The sequence below is a fragment of the Argiope bruennichi genome, chromosome 5 (genome assembly GCF_947563725.1).
Source record: "Argiope bruennichi chromosome 5, qqArgBrue1.1, whole genome shotgun sequence".
NCBI classification, from domain to species: Eukaryota; Metazoa; Arthropoda; class Arachnida; order Araneae; family Araneidae; genus Argiope; species Argiope bruennichi.
The window spans coordinates 79,698,356-79,713,946 of record NC_079155.1 but is presented as its reverse complement, the minus strand read 5'-3'; the positions used below and the strand labels follow the sequence as shown (position 1 = coordinate 79,713,946).

The 15,591-nt window shown below is 28.3% G+C and overlaps 1 protein-coding gene across 5 annotated transcripts in view; it reads right to left on the bottom strand.

Annotated features, from left to right (window-relative positions):
- LOC129969347 (glutamate receptor ionotropic, kainate 2-like) overlaps positions 1-15,591 on the bottom strand; it is a 417,754-nt gene that overhangs the window by 63,452 nt on the left and 338,711 nt on the right. For all 5 annotated transcript variants that reach the window (XM_056083886.1, XM_056083889.1, XM_056083885.1 and 2 more), the window contains exons 4-5: positions 8,455-8,630; positions 4,612-4,665 (exon numbers count right to left, since the gene is read on the bottom strand). In XM_056083886.1, the coding sequence (XP_055939861.1) occupies positions 4,612-4,665; positions 8,455-8,630 (230 nt within the window). The remainder of the gene's footprint in view (positions 1-4,611; positions 4,666-8,454; positions 8,631-15,591) is intronic.

Here is a 15,591-nt window from a genome sequence, read left to right as displayed (position 1 = left end):
CTGAAAATCTAGAATAAAAAACAAAGCCGTTATAAAGGCTTCTCATCATATAAATATACCACCACTGATAAAATTAAAATGTTAAATTTTTACCATTAAGGAGGACTGTAAAAGACACTTTTGCGAATTATTCACTTAGAGTTTTTTGAACATATATTAAAATATAAATAACCTCGAATTTCTTTAACAAAATTTTTAATGAAATATATTGTTTTAAACAAATTAAAATATATATAATTTTTTAAAATTTCAAAATATTCCAGGTGGCTTGATTTTTTAATTTTTTTCTATTTTTTTGCCCTTATTACTCAATAAAAACTTACTTGGAACAAACAGTGCATGGTTTAGTAACACCAATTAAGTTCTAATTTTTTAGAAATATTTTTATGCACATTTAGTGACTTTTCTTAAGATTTTTTTTTCTGAACGACAATTGACTTTTAACTGTCTAAAACAACTCGAAATATAAAATGTGTACCCGGTTTTCTTTTAATGTTTAACCGAACTCTTCATTATCTTTCTATTTAATTTTTCAAAAAATAAGACAGCTGGAGCATTTCAAAGATATTTAAATTTAATTAAAGTGTTTTGAGAAAAGTCATTAAAAAGTACTTTTTTTTTCTCTAAGCCCTTCAAATATTTAGTTTATTGAAAAATACATTTTATAATGCTGTTTTAATTGGATATAAAGATTTAGTGGAAAGATAAAAATGAAATTTCATGTTTTCGCCCATTTTGTACAAAGTACATTGCCTTCCAAATCTGCATTTTTTTACTATCCTATCAGAAAGTATGTTCTGACAATAGCATATTGGGAATTAGCTGTCGGTTTTGTGTGTGTGCGTGTGTGTGTGTTTGACAAATATCATCCTCCTATACAAAGATTCGTTGGAGATTATAGAATCTTTTTTCAGTCTCTTTTTTAATCTGATAAAAGCCAAATGAATTAAATTAAAACCACTCCCAATTATAGTGACAAAGACTGTAGAACCTGTAATTCTGAAACATTGTGTTTAATTAACCGTACTTTTATCATGGAAAGAAACCTTCAAAGAAAATTGAGTTATGTTTTCAGAGGCAGTAACTAGATTTTACGGCTAATGGACTGAATTGAACAAGCATTTATCATTTCTATTACTCATTTTTCTATTCTTCAGTGATTACTTAATTAGTTGTATCCTGTGTTAATCAGTAACATCTTAATGGTAAAAAGTGAAAGAGACTTACAGTAAAATAATTCCGGATAACTGAATAATATTTTTAAAATCTTAACGAATAAACTTTTAAAAATTATTTTCCTCAGTGCATCATTCATTAACAGCAAAAACCATTTCTTCGAAAACCAAATGATATTCGTCTTAATTAAGGTCTTCCTTACGTTAATCTATTAGCTAGGAAACGCGCAAATTCTCAACTCAGCTTTGACTTCAGGTTCAAAAGAAGAAGCAGTTCATTCGTATATTTTTTCTCTTTGAAGCTTTTATTGCTTTCTTTGGGAAGTTGTATCTAATGAAATGAAAACGTCAGAATTTTTTTTATTCTACTGAAATCTTAGAATGGTATGGAAAAGTAAACTAAGAATACTGAGTTCTCTAAACAGAAATCAATTATTGAAGACAAAATTAATTAAGTTTGCAAATATATTTCCTGTCTCAGTAATCTATATTTCAAGTATAGAAGAAATATTTTGAAACTTTTAACTTCGATTTATTTTACTACTGGAGACATTTTAAGTATAAGAAGCAGTGATAAAACTGTCGTCCGTTTACATCATGATACAAGTGCAAAAGGAACCGGAAATTTTTCCTTCGGTGATTTTAATAAGAGATTTTGGCAGGGAATCTATTAACAGACTTAGAAAAGGAAATCTTAGACATCTTTGAAAGAATGTAAGCATTATAAATTTTTACCCCTTCATTTGGAGCCTGAGAACATGCTCAGTTTATCAGTTTCCCAGAGTGCGTATATATTTAATTAAATAATAAAAAAAGTGAAATTGTATCAGGAAATGAGAGAACGTTTTAGATTGAAGTTAATGTGGGCTAAATAACGATAAAAATTTGAAAATGAATAAGGATTTAAATTAGATTTTAAAATATCATTACAGACACACACACACACACACACACACACACACACACACACACACACACACACACACACACACACACACACACACACACACACACACACACACACACACATACACACACACACACCAATGAGCATTTTTATATCAAAATAAACTCTTAGGGGATTGGTAGTTTATGAGGCATATAAATTTGGCATAAATTATGTGGCAAAAAATTCTTCAATTTTAATTTATAACTTACATATTTCGTTTTCAATTAAAATGTGGCTTTAATGAATAATTGAAATGTACCTAAAAACACGTTGATAGGAATGTAGTATTATCTTTTAAGGAAGAATTACCTTTAGCAGAGGAATTTGACAAACTTTAGCTAAATGTGAGAATTCTTTAAGACTTCCACCCACTTCACCATTGCATTAGAGCTGCAATGTATATTGAATAGATATTTTGCCCCTCCTAGGATCTCAATATAAGAAGCATTCTTTTATAGACCTGTGCAACTAACAAATACGGCATTTTAACAAAATTATCTCACAATTCACATCAGGCCCAAACGGAATTTTTGCATGAATCATTTTTAAGATATCAAAAGCCAATTTCTAGGTTTATTATTTATTTTTTTTTGTATCAAAGCAAAACTATTTCCTTTTATGAAATAATTATAAAATAGAGATTTAAAATTGAGAAAATTTGATCAATATTCTTAGAAATGTTTTAGACATCACAAAATTTTGCAATATTTTCGAAAAGTTTGTAAGTTTTAGCTAGTTTTGTTCAAATTTGCAGATATTTCTTGGATATATTAGAAGATAGAATTCATATTGTAATCATGAATGAATGGCTTTTTTAAAAAGTATATTTGTAAATCTTAGAAAGTTTTGAAAAATATCTTCCTTCCTACCTTCCACACCTGTTGCACATATGATAGTCGGCCATCACTTCCACAAAACAAGGATGAAAGAAGGACGGAAAATAAGCGCATGCTTATTTTTTAATCAACTATTAATTGAAACATTATTGATGATGATGTCATGTCCGCGTTACCACGAAAAGGGGGTGCAGTAGCTTCTGAGGGTAAAGACCCCTGAGCACCCGGGGGCAGAAGTCTGATTTCTAGCTGAAATGAAGATCACACACTCGCTTACATAATCCTTTTTTACCGGCGAAATCTTTTACACACCTGACAGATAGAACATAGGGTGAAGAACCACCATGCCCGAACCAGAATCTAAACCCTGGATGCCCAGATCACGAGAAAGACCCACTACCCTTAAGGCAGGACAGCAGTTGTAGAAACATTATTGGAGTTTCAAATTAAAATAAAAAATATTATTCGAAGGAAAATAAAAATCAACATCAGAAATAATAGTTAAAAGAAAGAATGGGTAAATAAAGAACTTCTGAAAAATATTATTAATACGTATCACTGTCTGCAGAGTAAAATCATCCAAAAGGGATAGAAGCTAGTTTCGGAAATACACATTGTCTTTCTGATTATTGCAGTGTGCGAATTTGCAGTAAGCGAATTAAGTCAGTTCAATTTGGAGTAATTTTTCGCTAATGAGTTCAGTACGGTCAACTAAACGATGCGTCAAGCCTTAAGACAAATATTTGATCCAACGTTCATGTCAAATTGTTTATCAGGTGTAAAGACAAATGTTTCTGCCATGCGATGAAACAAATTTTCGAACCAACTAAATTTTATCCAACATTTGACGGTATGAGTGGGAGTGATTGTACGAGAAGAAGTTGCAACCAGGGTATTTCCCGGTTTTAATTTTTATAATTCAAAAGAAAGGGAACTAAAAATGATTATTAATCAGATATTAAGACGGAAAAATATTAAAGTGACTCAAGCCATGAGTCCAGACGAACAAATGACTTGCGTCGATTATTTGAGGATTCACATGCCTCGGATGTAAAAGGCAGATAAATATCATTACATTCTTCAACTCGAATGTTTGACACTGACTTTGGAAGTTTGAATGTCAAAGTCCGTTACACTGCGCTATAAACTATTTACCATCAATGTCGGAAGATGTTTGTAACATGATACAACCGGATTTAGCGTGTCAGATTCTTTTCTCAAAAGAATATATAGTTTCCATTGCTTTATATAATTCATTCAAATCAGGCAGTATCAGTACACGTCATTCTCATATTAATTTCAATTATTCGGTAGAACACTTTTGTGCTCGTATTTTAATAAAAGTAAGGCTACTAAAAAGAATTAATATATATACTTTTTATATACTTATTAAAAATCTTATATGTATTAAGTTTTCAATGACTGTCTTCAGTCAAATAAGCTATATTAGAAAGAGAAAACATTTGTATATTGTAACGTTATATGTGAATAAAAAATTTGAACGATTTTTTGAACCAGTAATCTGGTGATTCTATGATAAAAAAAGAGATTTAATTTGCATACTAATCAATTTCTGTTATTCTTTTATAAAAGAATTAAACTATCATTCTTTCAAGAGAAATAAAAAGAAGACTATTGAATCATTACTTACCAAAGTAGTAAAATGATAATAATACTTGTAGTCATTCATTTGAACTTGCAGTATCTGCAAAATAAAATACGATTTTTTTTTCAAATTAGTACATTTTAAACATGTAGTAAAGTTTAATATAAATCATGTTATAAATTAAATAAAAGAAACTTAATTATTGCATATTAAATAGATTTATATATTGCAAATACTAAATTTGAACTTTACCAGACTTTCTCCTGACTTTATTGACTTTTAAAACAATTACAATCGCCTTTCTATCATAGCATTTTATTTACTTGTATGTTCTGAAAATTAAAATTCTGTAAAAATTATATGTGGCGTTTTTTGCGAAAAAAAAATTGATGATCTTATATTAAAAAGAAATTAATACTCTAGAAATGTTCTAAAAAATGATTCAACCTCAGACATTTTTTTAAAAATGTCTGAGGTATTTTTTAAATATTTATGACTAGAATACATTGTAATTTTCTGAGAAAAACTTAATAAAACTATTACAAAAAATTTGACTATTGAAAACATAACTAGTATTTTTATTTTTTGTAGTTTCCACTCATATACAAAAACATTTGTTTTTCAAATGCGGGAAAACAAGTTTTTTCTTCTTGTTGAAAAAATGAAAAGACTTAAGGATTATTTCCTTTATTATTTTGGCCTTAGATTTTTTATACTTTCAATAAGATATTCAATCATTCTTTTATTCCCAATTTTTCTTTTTTTGTTATCTTTTTGATCCTATTAGTAAAACTCCATGTTCTTATCTTTGTGCAAGAGTGGTTTTTTTTTTTTTAAAATCTTGAGACTACATTTTTCAGCTTGCATTCTAGTTTATTTTTATCGATGCTATAACTCATTATTTATTAGATTTTTTTTTTGAAAAATGCCTTTTTAAAACTGTTTTACGAAAAAAAACCTCAGGTGTTAAAAAATTGAAAAAAATGTACACATTTGAATAGGATGGATTTAGATGTATTGACTTTTAATAGAACCATACTATTCAGACTTTATATTATTAGGGGCTTTCATGTATTTTGATCATTTTTTCATTTTAAAAAGACATTTATTGAGAAAAATTGGTATAATATATATCAATCAAAATATTCTCCATCATTTTCTACAACTTTTTCCCATTTTCAGCCAATAAGTCTTGAAATTGATTGCCGTTGAATTATTTTAGTCCTCCAAGCAGTTCTTTGTTATTGACATCAGAATCAACACTCTTAAATCGTTGAAAACGAAACCAACATTTGGGATATTGCTGCTTTGAAAACAGGCAGTCGACTCTCCTTGGCCGAATGGTCATAGCACTGATCTCATTATCAAGAGATCATAAGTTCGAATCTCGCTAGAGACAATGTCATTCACAGTCTGTGTAAATGTTTAATTCTTTAATTTTACGTTTTCCTTTATTTCATGTTCCAGCAGATTCTGGACCTTTCTTTAATTTACCAGACAAGTGTATGGACCTTTCTTTAATTTACCAGACAAGTGTATGGACTTTTCTTACTGTCTCCAGAAAAGTATTCTGGAACTTTCCCTGCTAGTATAAAAGCAGATCTGTCAGTCACTGTGTTTTGAGTTCAGAGTTGAGTTAATAAATTGGCTTAGCTCTACTTCTTTTGTGTGTCATTTAGTTCCACATTAAAGTACCTGTGTGACAATATGAAGGAACAGAATAACCACAAGTTTCTAAAAGTGTCTGATGGGCCTCCGCAACAGATTTCTTCAAATCAAAAAAACAAACAAAAAAAAAGCAATGAATGTCGAAAATGCAATTTGGAGCGTTCCATGATTAAACACTGAATTACTCAATAATACTAAATGGAAACTTTTGGGAAGGATAACAATAAAGTCATAGTAAATTGGTAAAACTCAAAACCATTGTCGTTTATATAGATACTTCGCATGTTTACCAACAGATGCCGCTGATTAAAATATATGCAATCATCTAATAAAAGCAACATTTTAATTTATACATTCTAATAATGAACATTAAAGTTATCAATACATATTATCAATTACATATTTCGTATCAATACATATTATCAATTACATATACGTATCAATACATATTATCAATTACATATACGTATCAATACATATTATCAATTACATATACGTATCAATACATATTATCAATTACATATACGTATCAATACATATTATCAATTACATATACGTATCAATACATATTATCAATTACATATACGAATCAATACATATTATCAATTACATATACGTATCAATACATACAATACAATGCGTATATACGTACATCGATACAATACGTATCAATTACATATATGTAAACTCAAATTTATTTCTGAAAATTTAGCACAATGCTTAGATTTTACAATCCAGTACCTATAATTCTTTTAAACTTTAACAAAAAAAAGTAAAGGATGAATTAACTTCAATAAATTACTATTTAATTATAATAACTATTAATTCACTTTTTCACAAATTGCAAAATTTAGCATAGTAATTAGGAACAAATCCTTAAGACAGGATAATTTCAATTAGAATTAATAATAGCAAAATAGTACATTCACAAACAGAAGTGTTTGTTCCGTGATCGCAATTATAAGAACAAACATTTGTAATTACAACAAAGATAAATTCAGTGTTTCTCTACTTTGCTATAATGTGCTCTATAAAGGAGATCAAAGTAAAAAAGAAGAAAGTTTAATGCTGAAGTCTTGTTTTAACACGGAGATTTTACTAGAAACTTTCTTACAACTTTCATGTAATGAACGCTGATTCTTCGCGCTTTATTGACTGCTAATTAGAATATATTGCTACAACTGCGGACAAAGAATCCATCCAAATTCGGCAAATAGCAGTTGTGAAAAGAAGAAGAATTAATCTTATTGTGATCAAGCAAATTGAAGCGATTACGAGAGTAAATATCTCTGAGACTTTTGAAAAAGAATCATTTGCAACTTCGTTTAATATTTTTGAAATTCTGAATGTGATTTTCAAAAATAAAAAATAGCGAGAAAGATGCTTTAAATCCCAAGAAAAAGAAAAATGCGTTATGTTGAGCAAACATTCTTTTTATTTTCAAACATTTTATCATCATAATAACCAAAGATCTCGTATTCGAAGTTTAAATCCTTGGTGCATGATAAATTTGTAATTATGATTCATAGCTGAACCATTGCTACATAACAGATTGTTGTTATGATTTATAACTAAATATTTAGCGTAACCACATCTTTGTCATCGTAAATTATAGTTAAAATCTTGGTGTATGATAACTTTTCAATTAGGATTTATAGCAAAAAATTCTGGAATATGGCAATGTTGTTGTTATGATTTATAGCTGAATCATTGGTGCATAACATGATTTTTGTTAGGTTTTGTCCCTAAATTTTTGGCGTATCACAACTTAATCATTATGGTTTATAGTTAAAACTTTGGCTTTTCTCAACTTATTTTGTAAAGAAATATTGTTTTTCTTTTTACCTTAATCCTCTAATTCCTAAAATCATACGAGTTCAAGTACCTGGAAATAACGGGACGCCCAAGTTTCTCTTTCAATGACGATAAAATTTTCTTACCCCCTTGCTCAAATACCATAATAAAAACGCATTTTCTTAAGGGTTCTAAAATGCACCCAACTGACGGTTATTAAGCGAATTATGTTGAAAAAAGGTCATTTGAGAATTCTCAAACGATCTCCATATCTCCCCAACCCATCAGGATGAGAGTATTAATCAACAAAGCACTCAGAGACAGATACTTTGTTCGTAACCCTCGTAATTTCAGCGAACAGACGTTTGGGGACTCTCAGTACTGACAGAGTTAAGTAAAAGAAAGACAGAAAAGATTGATACTTACAGCTTTGAGCAGGTGAGGCAGATTGTCCGGCTTGGTGTCCACCACGATACTATAGATCCCACGGCCTTTGATGTCCCTCAGAACGTCCCGGAATCCATTCTGGTCCGTTTTGCGGAACACGTATTGGACATTCCGAGGAACGGGAAGTTTCAACAGCTCTTGAAGATTGATGAGAGCTGAAAAGAAACAAGCTTTCAAATCAAAAGAAGCTTTTCAGAAACAAACTTTTATTAGTTTTATTAAAAACGAGACTGATTTTTTATCAAATATATAGGGCTCAAAACAAAACTTAGCAAACTGATACACTGATAGAAAACTTTTGGAAAATTATAGTTTTTATCGCATTTATAAATATTTTAATTTTTAATGCATGCATATGAATTACAAAATCATATGTTAGGATGGATCTGTTTTCTCTAGAAACGATAAAGTAGTAAAATCAATATATTTTTCAGTATAATTCATTATATATTCTATGTTTTAACCCCACAACGAAGCATTTGATTATTTAGAGTAATCATCCAAAAACAAAGGAAGAAAATTATTTATTAAAGATTTAAGGAATCTTAATTTTTAAGAAAATATACAAGTAGAAAATTATCTAAGTTTCAAAGTTTTCTACTTGGGAATTTTGATTAATCTGCATATTTCAGAACTTATTAAATCCATAAAAATGCATATTCAAAATCATGTTTTGTTATTCTCAGAGTATGCTTCTCAGGATCCCGACGAAAAGCACATGATCTGACCTTTACAATAATATGTGCAATAAATGTATTTTGTGAAAGTTTAAGAGAAATTAAATCTCGTACAAAATCCATTTCCTGCAAGTTTATCTTTCCTCGTGCATATAAACATAAATATTTAAAATCGCAAATACAAAAATGGATGAATATACGATTTTACAGGATGATCTGTGGATTAATCTTACTGTTTTTGATTGTTCTTTATAAATGGTGTCCCAAAATTAATGCAAAATTTGAATTTGCCACCAATCATGCAGTAAAGTGTTAGCAACCCTCTTAAAAAACCATTTGACAGTTGATAGTGTAGGGTTAATAAAAATAGAGCGTTACACGATAGAACAACGTGTTAATGCAAGATTTGAATTAAATAAAAAACACAGTTTATTTTCTTTAAATTTCTATACTTTTATCGAATTATAAAGTGTACAGAATAGGTTTATGTATGGAATAATACATAGACCATATGGCCTCCGCAGCTTTGCTGGCACATACTCATTCTTTTGTCGAAATGTGCCAAGACCAGTTTGCATAAATGTGGCTGAATTTTGATTGAAATTCCTCCTTCAATGTATGCGTGTTACGGGCTTTTGACATAAACCCATAAATAACTCCATAAAAAGAAATCCAATGTTATTAAATCAGACGTTTTATTGAGCCAAATCTCACATTTTTGACCTGTGGCCACCAGACTTTTATTATTTTTGACATATTATTCAACAATGAAAACACATTGTTCCAACGTGTAACACTCAATTTTTACTAACCCTAAACTATCAGCTGTCAAATGGTTTTTTAATAGGGTTGCTAATACTTAACTGTACAAATGGTGGCAATTTCAAATCTTGCATTAGTTTTGGGCACCCTTTATATGAAAATGAGATAACCTAAATGCAACAACTTGGATACGTAAATTTTAGTATGAACTCGTAATGCACATACTAAGAGATAGTTTTCAAACAGAACAATTAAAGAGAAGAAATATAATACTTAAACACAAACTGATTTTTTTTAAACGCATTAAGTTCTATATCATAATATAAAAGTAATATATTGTAATAAAAAAAGTGGAAAAAGGAACACAAAAATATATACTGACTTTCTAAAGTAATAGGTGAAGAATAATTCGTTTTTTATTTCTCTTGTCGTGAGACTATTTTACGCCAAATTTTTGCGCAGTAGCTTCTGAGGGTAAAGACTCCTCAGCACCCAAGGGCAGAAGTCTGACTTCTAGCTCAAATGAAGATAGCACACACACTCGTTTGCACAACCCCTTTTTACAAGGGGGCTCATTCACGCACCTCACAGAGAGAACACAAGGAAGAGAACAACTATGCCCGAACCAGGACTCGAACCTGGAACGCCTAGATCACGGGGAAGACGCGCTTTCCCTAGGCCAGGAAGCCGGCAGTAATTCATTACTACTGTCATACAAACAATAAGCATTTTTACCGTATAAAAATTAGATAAAATATGATTGCATTTATTACTACAATATGAATAGAATGTTTAACGCATAACTAAAATTTTTGCTGACATACAAAACGATTATATAAAATATAACTGAACATGCAATTACCATAAAAACAGATTAATTGAAGTGCAACTGAAATTGTTGATATTATTAAATATTAAATGAAGTATAATTACTGCTACTATGGCAAAAGATTATATGAAGTATAAATATATTTGTTACCTTCTAAAATAAAAATGTAGTTTTAAAATTTTCTTTTAAATAATTTAAACTGTTCATTGAATAAAAGGAATTTTTAAAAACTTGTTTTAAAAGCTTGGTGGCAGCGAAATTGTTTGTGACATTCTAACATTTGTTTGAAAGGATGCTGATTTTCAAAATTATTTCTAACGCATCAATGCCATTTACTCATAAATAAAGGAAGAAATAAAAACTGCTGTCACATGTAAGAAACTAAACTAATGTTCCATGACGGTCTTCGCCAGTTTTGCATGACTTTATTTGTTAATGAGATGGAAACACGAAGAAAAATGTGTAGAACTAAGCCATTATTTCAGTTCCAGGAACTACTTAGAATTCAACAAGCATTAAAAAAAATATATCATGCTTTTCTTCACATATTTATCTTCCACAAGAGATTTTTAACGAGCTCATTTTTCAGAAATATAAGTTTGTTTAAACGAGAAGAAAGCAAGATGGATTCTGTCTTCTCGGATAACGTTGTCTCCTTTTAACACACCTTTTAATTATTGCTTTGGAGACTAACAGTTAATTTTTATATCATTTACAAATAGTTATGAGTAATGTTTCAAATTCCTTATTCTGAATTTTTTTCTTATCTCTGCATAATATCCTCGTTTATGACCAAACATCACGATTTCAGTTTTCTAGATTTTTCTAGAAGAAGGAAATCTGAATTTTTCGCAATCAATAACGAATCGCTCTTATTTTACTAATTTGCTTCAAATGTGTCGAGAAAAAAAAATCAAAAATGTTTTTCATTAGTAACAAAAGATGCATTTTTTTTCCTTTTATCTGGGACGATTTGTAAAACGTAGATAGATAGTGTCAGTAGTTAAGCGATTGTCAATTAAGTCAATTGGTTATTAACATGCAATAGTATTTGACACATAAAAATTTTGAAACATGAATCAGAATTGAATTGAAGGTCATGTTTGAATTTGAATATATTTAAAGACATCAAAATACAATATGTTGAGACTAAAGAAAACTATAAGCAATTTTTTGTTCTGCGTATTTTTTTATTAAAATTGCCCTAACTACTATCAATTTCTTTAATTGGACTTATGATATGTTATGAGAATTTGGCGTCAATTACAGTATAAAAAAAATCTATAATTTAATTTCTGAAAGTTTATATCTTTCACAAAACGAAATTAAATTCAAACAATGTTTAGTAATATGGAGGATTCCATACAAAAGAGTTATCATAATAAGTGTCTTGAAAGATCTTAAAAGTAAATACTGCATATCACGAGCTTTAAATTAAATTTTATAGCAAATGAATGTAAATAATAAAATATGAAATTTTCCATAATAAATTAAAAAGAATTATCATTAATTTCCGGAAATTCTGGCACTTGTGACAACTTTATTTTCCAATAAATATGTATGAGAATTTTTAGTATAAATACTCGTACATCATGTATATACAAATAGTATAATAAAAAAAAATTGTAATGATAAACTCAAATTCTATCCAAATAGAATTTTTGTTACTTGCATTCACAAATTTTAATGGATTATATATATATATATATATATATATATATATATATATATATATATATATATATATATATATATATATATATTGTTCAAAGAATAGGTGGATTCCACGTCGAGAGAATGTCAGTTTTAGAAATACCGCACCACCTGATATCCTCATATAGATAGGTTAAGAGATAGACAATCCATTGGTTCACTGACGAAATCGATGGCAATCAAAAGGAACTATATCTGGGAAATACGGTGGGTTTGATAATTACTCATCAAGTCTAACATATTTCATAATATTTAAGGATGGGCATTCTCGAATTATTAAACCTTTCTGTCGTGTCGCTGCACTTAACCTGCCCCTTTACTTCTTGTTCATCAGGAATTTATTAGTTGTTATTCTTAATGCGACATTAATGATTTCCCATTTTCAAACGATTTTTATCTACTATATCATAATCCCTACTAATTATTTTACAAATTAGCAAATTTTCATAATTTTGATAAGAATCCTTATTTTGCATTTTAAATTATTTACCAATTTTGCCTCCTTAATTTTGAAATTAAATCACACCATGTAAAATTCTATATGAATTTATAGAATATGAATTCTCTTCGTAATAAAAAAAATATTAATCATTTTATTTTAGTTATTATTATAGCATGCTAAAGATAATTCTGAATAACTTTATTTTTGAATTTATTTTTGCATTATTTTTCAAGCGTTGTATAAAAATGAAAATAAAAGAAATAAAAAAAAATATTTTTATCTTTACATTCAGACACTTTAAAAGGCATGGTTTAATAGTTAATGAATTCATTCTTGTAACAACTTTATGAAGAAAATTTGATTTTAAGGTGTACACACTTGAAACTTCGAAAATCGTTCAAAATATCGAATATTTTTTTTATTGCTCAATAATGTTCTCTGATCCTTTAGCTTTCAAACGATACCAAGATGTTGTCAATATTCGAAATATTTCTCGAGTTATAATTATTTTTCTTGAGATGTTTTCATTAAAAACTCTAATTACGGTGTTTTTAAAACTCATTTTATGAAGAATGATATTTTCCCACTATGTTGCTTCATTCAAACAATCATAACTCAACAAGAAATGAACCAAATACAGTTATTATTTATATATCAAAATAATCTGTATGAAATAGCGGATGTTTTGTGCTTCAATCAAAGTTACATTTATAGAAATAGATTTTTAATAGCTGTTTGAAAGTTAAAATTAGAGAAAAAAAATCTCGCTTTTTCTATTCATCGTTGATGAAAAAATTGTTAAAAAAAAACTATACATTTTTATAACTTGTTTGAGGCAGACAACATGAAGACTAATATTAGGCATCATTTCCAACTAGAATTATGTGTCTGTACAAATTAGAATTTAAGATATCATGTTTAGGCTAATGAACTCATTAAATATTATTTAATTAATTAATAATTAGTGTAATATGGTTTTTTCTCACTGAAATGAGTTTAAACATATATTAATGACCTACTGTGAAAAAACTGGACTTTTAAATTTAAAATTAAAAAAAAAATCTTGAAGTGTGTACGTACACCTTAAATATAAAAATAATGAATAATTTTTCCTCAATAATATTTCAATAATTAAATTCGTGTAACTAAATCAAAAAAATCTAGTCTATGTCTTAAATTATGTGCTTTAAAATGGCTTTTGGTTATAAGAAGCTCTAAATAGAATTTCAAAAATCTCTCTTTGGTGCACCCCTCACACGTATATATGGGTATCATATTTTGGTAACTATAGATGAATCGCCTGTAGAGCGCCAACACCCAGACAATTACACATTCATACATTATTTTTTATCAGGAGAAATGATAAAGATATGAAAATGTGCCTTATTTTTCTATGTTGAGAGAATTATTATTTTAATAAAGCTTTCGGAATGTTATTGTTATTACAATGAATGTTTTACTGCATACTTAAACAATTTTTTTAAAGTGCCCTTATTTTTAGACACTGATGTTCTTTATTTGTGATGTAATTGGATATACGAAAATATGTACAAAAAAAATGGAAAACGCATAGAATAAAATATAAGGTTAAAAAAAGAATGGCTTTCAAAATCTGAAGTTTAAAATGTTTTGCTGAAAAAGCCATTCAGTTATTATAATATCAAAAAAATTTAATTGAAATTTTTTAGCAACTATTTATTCCACTATACCAGCTGGTCTTCCAAAATGGCTAATAAGTAATAATCCTGATTTTTTTATTTTTTTTATTCTAATCTGGTTTAAACATGAGATCTCATGTTCAATCGCTAGCATGAAAATTTCTTAAAAAATCATTACTGGTTGAAAAAAATTAGCTTCTTCCTTTTATGGAATTTTGACCAGAATATTGGTATTTGCATGGAATACCTGGATGTTTCACTTATTTCTCCGTTCCATAATTATGCAGAAAAGGAAGTGGCATCTCTTAATAGTCTAATATAATAATGTAGTACAGAGTAATGAGGTAATAAATTAAAAATAAATAAAGAGAAAAAAATATAAATAAATAAATAAATGCAGCAAAAGGTAATTTAGGATAAAATTAAATTTAAAAAAATCTAAAATGTGTCTTTGCAGCAAAGGAACTATGAAAATTGAAGCAAGTAATGTTTGCTAACCTTTTTTTTTCCGAATTAGCTTACCCTCAATTTTTCAATTTTATTTTTTCACAGTTAGTTAAGTTTTGGAGTAGAATAAGGCCAGAAAAGAAGAAAACACTTTTTTTAATTCATTAAAACGAAAATTAATTTAATTAATAATTAAATATTTACGATTTCTCCCTTTAGTTAATATCTACTGCTTATTATCTATGCTGCACTCGTGTATTTTTTTTGTTTTTTTTTCAATATTGAGTGGGAAAATAATCATATTGTGAAGATATCAGATTTAGATGATACTTTTAAGTACCGGTACATAAAGGGCTAAACGATGTCATTTAATTTCTTTTGAAACCATTAGTTTATCATCAAAATAAAAATATCTACCAAACATGTAACAATGAAAAACTTTTATTTGCATTTAAAACTCTGTATCTTTTATCTGTATTTTTGCAATTCATGATATTTATAAAAGAAATCAGGCTTCATTTTCTATAATTCAAAAATTTTTACATATAAAAATAAGGAAGAATATACATCATTTAAAATAAAATAATA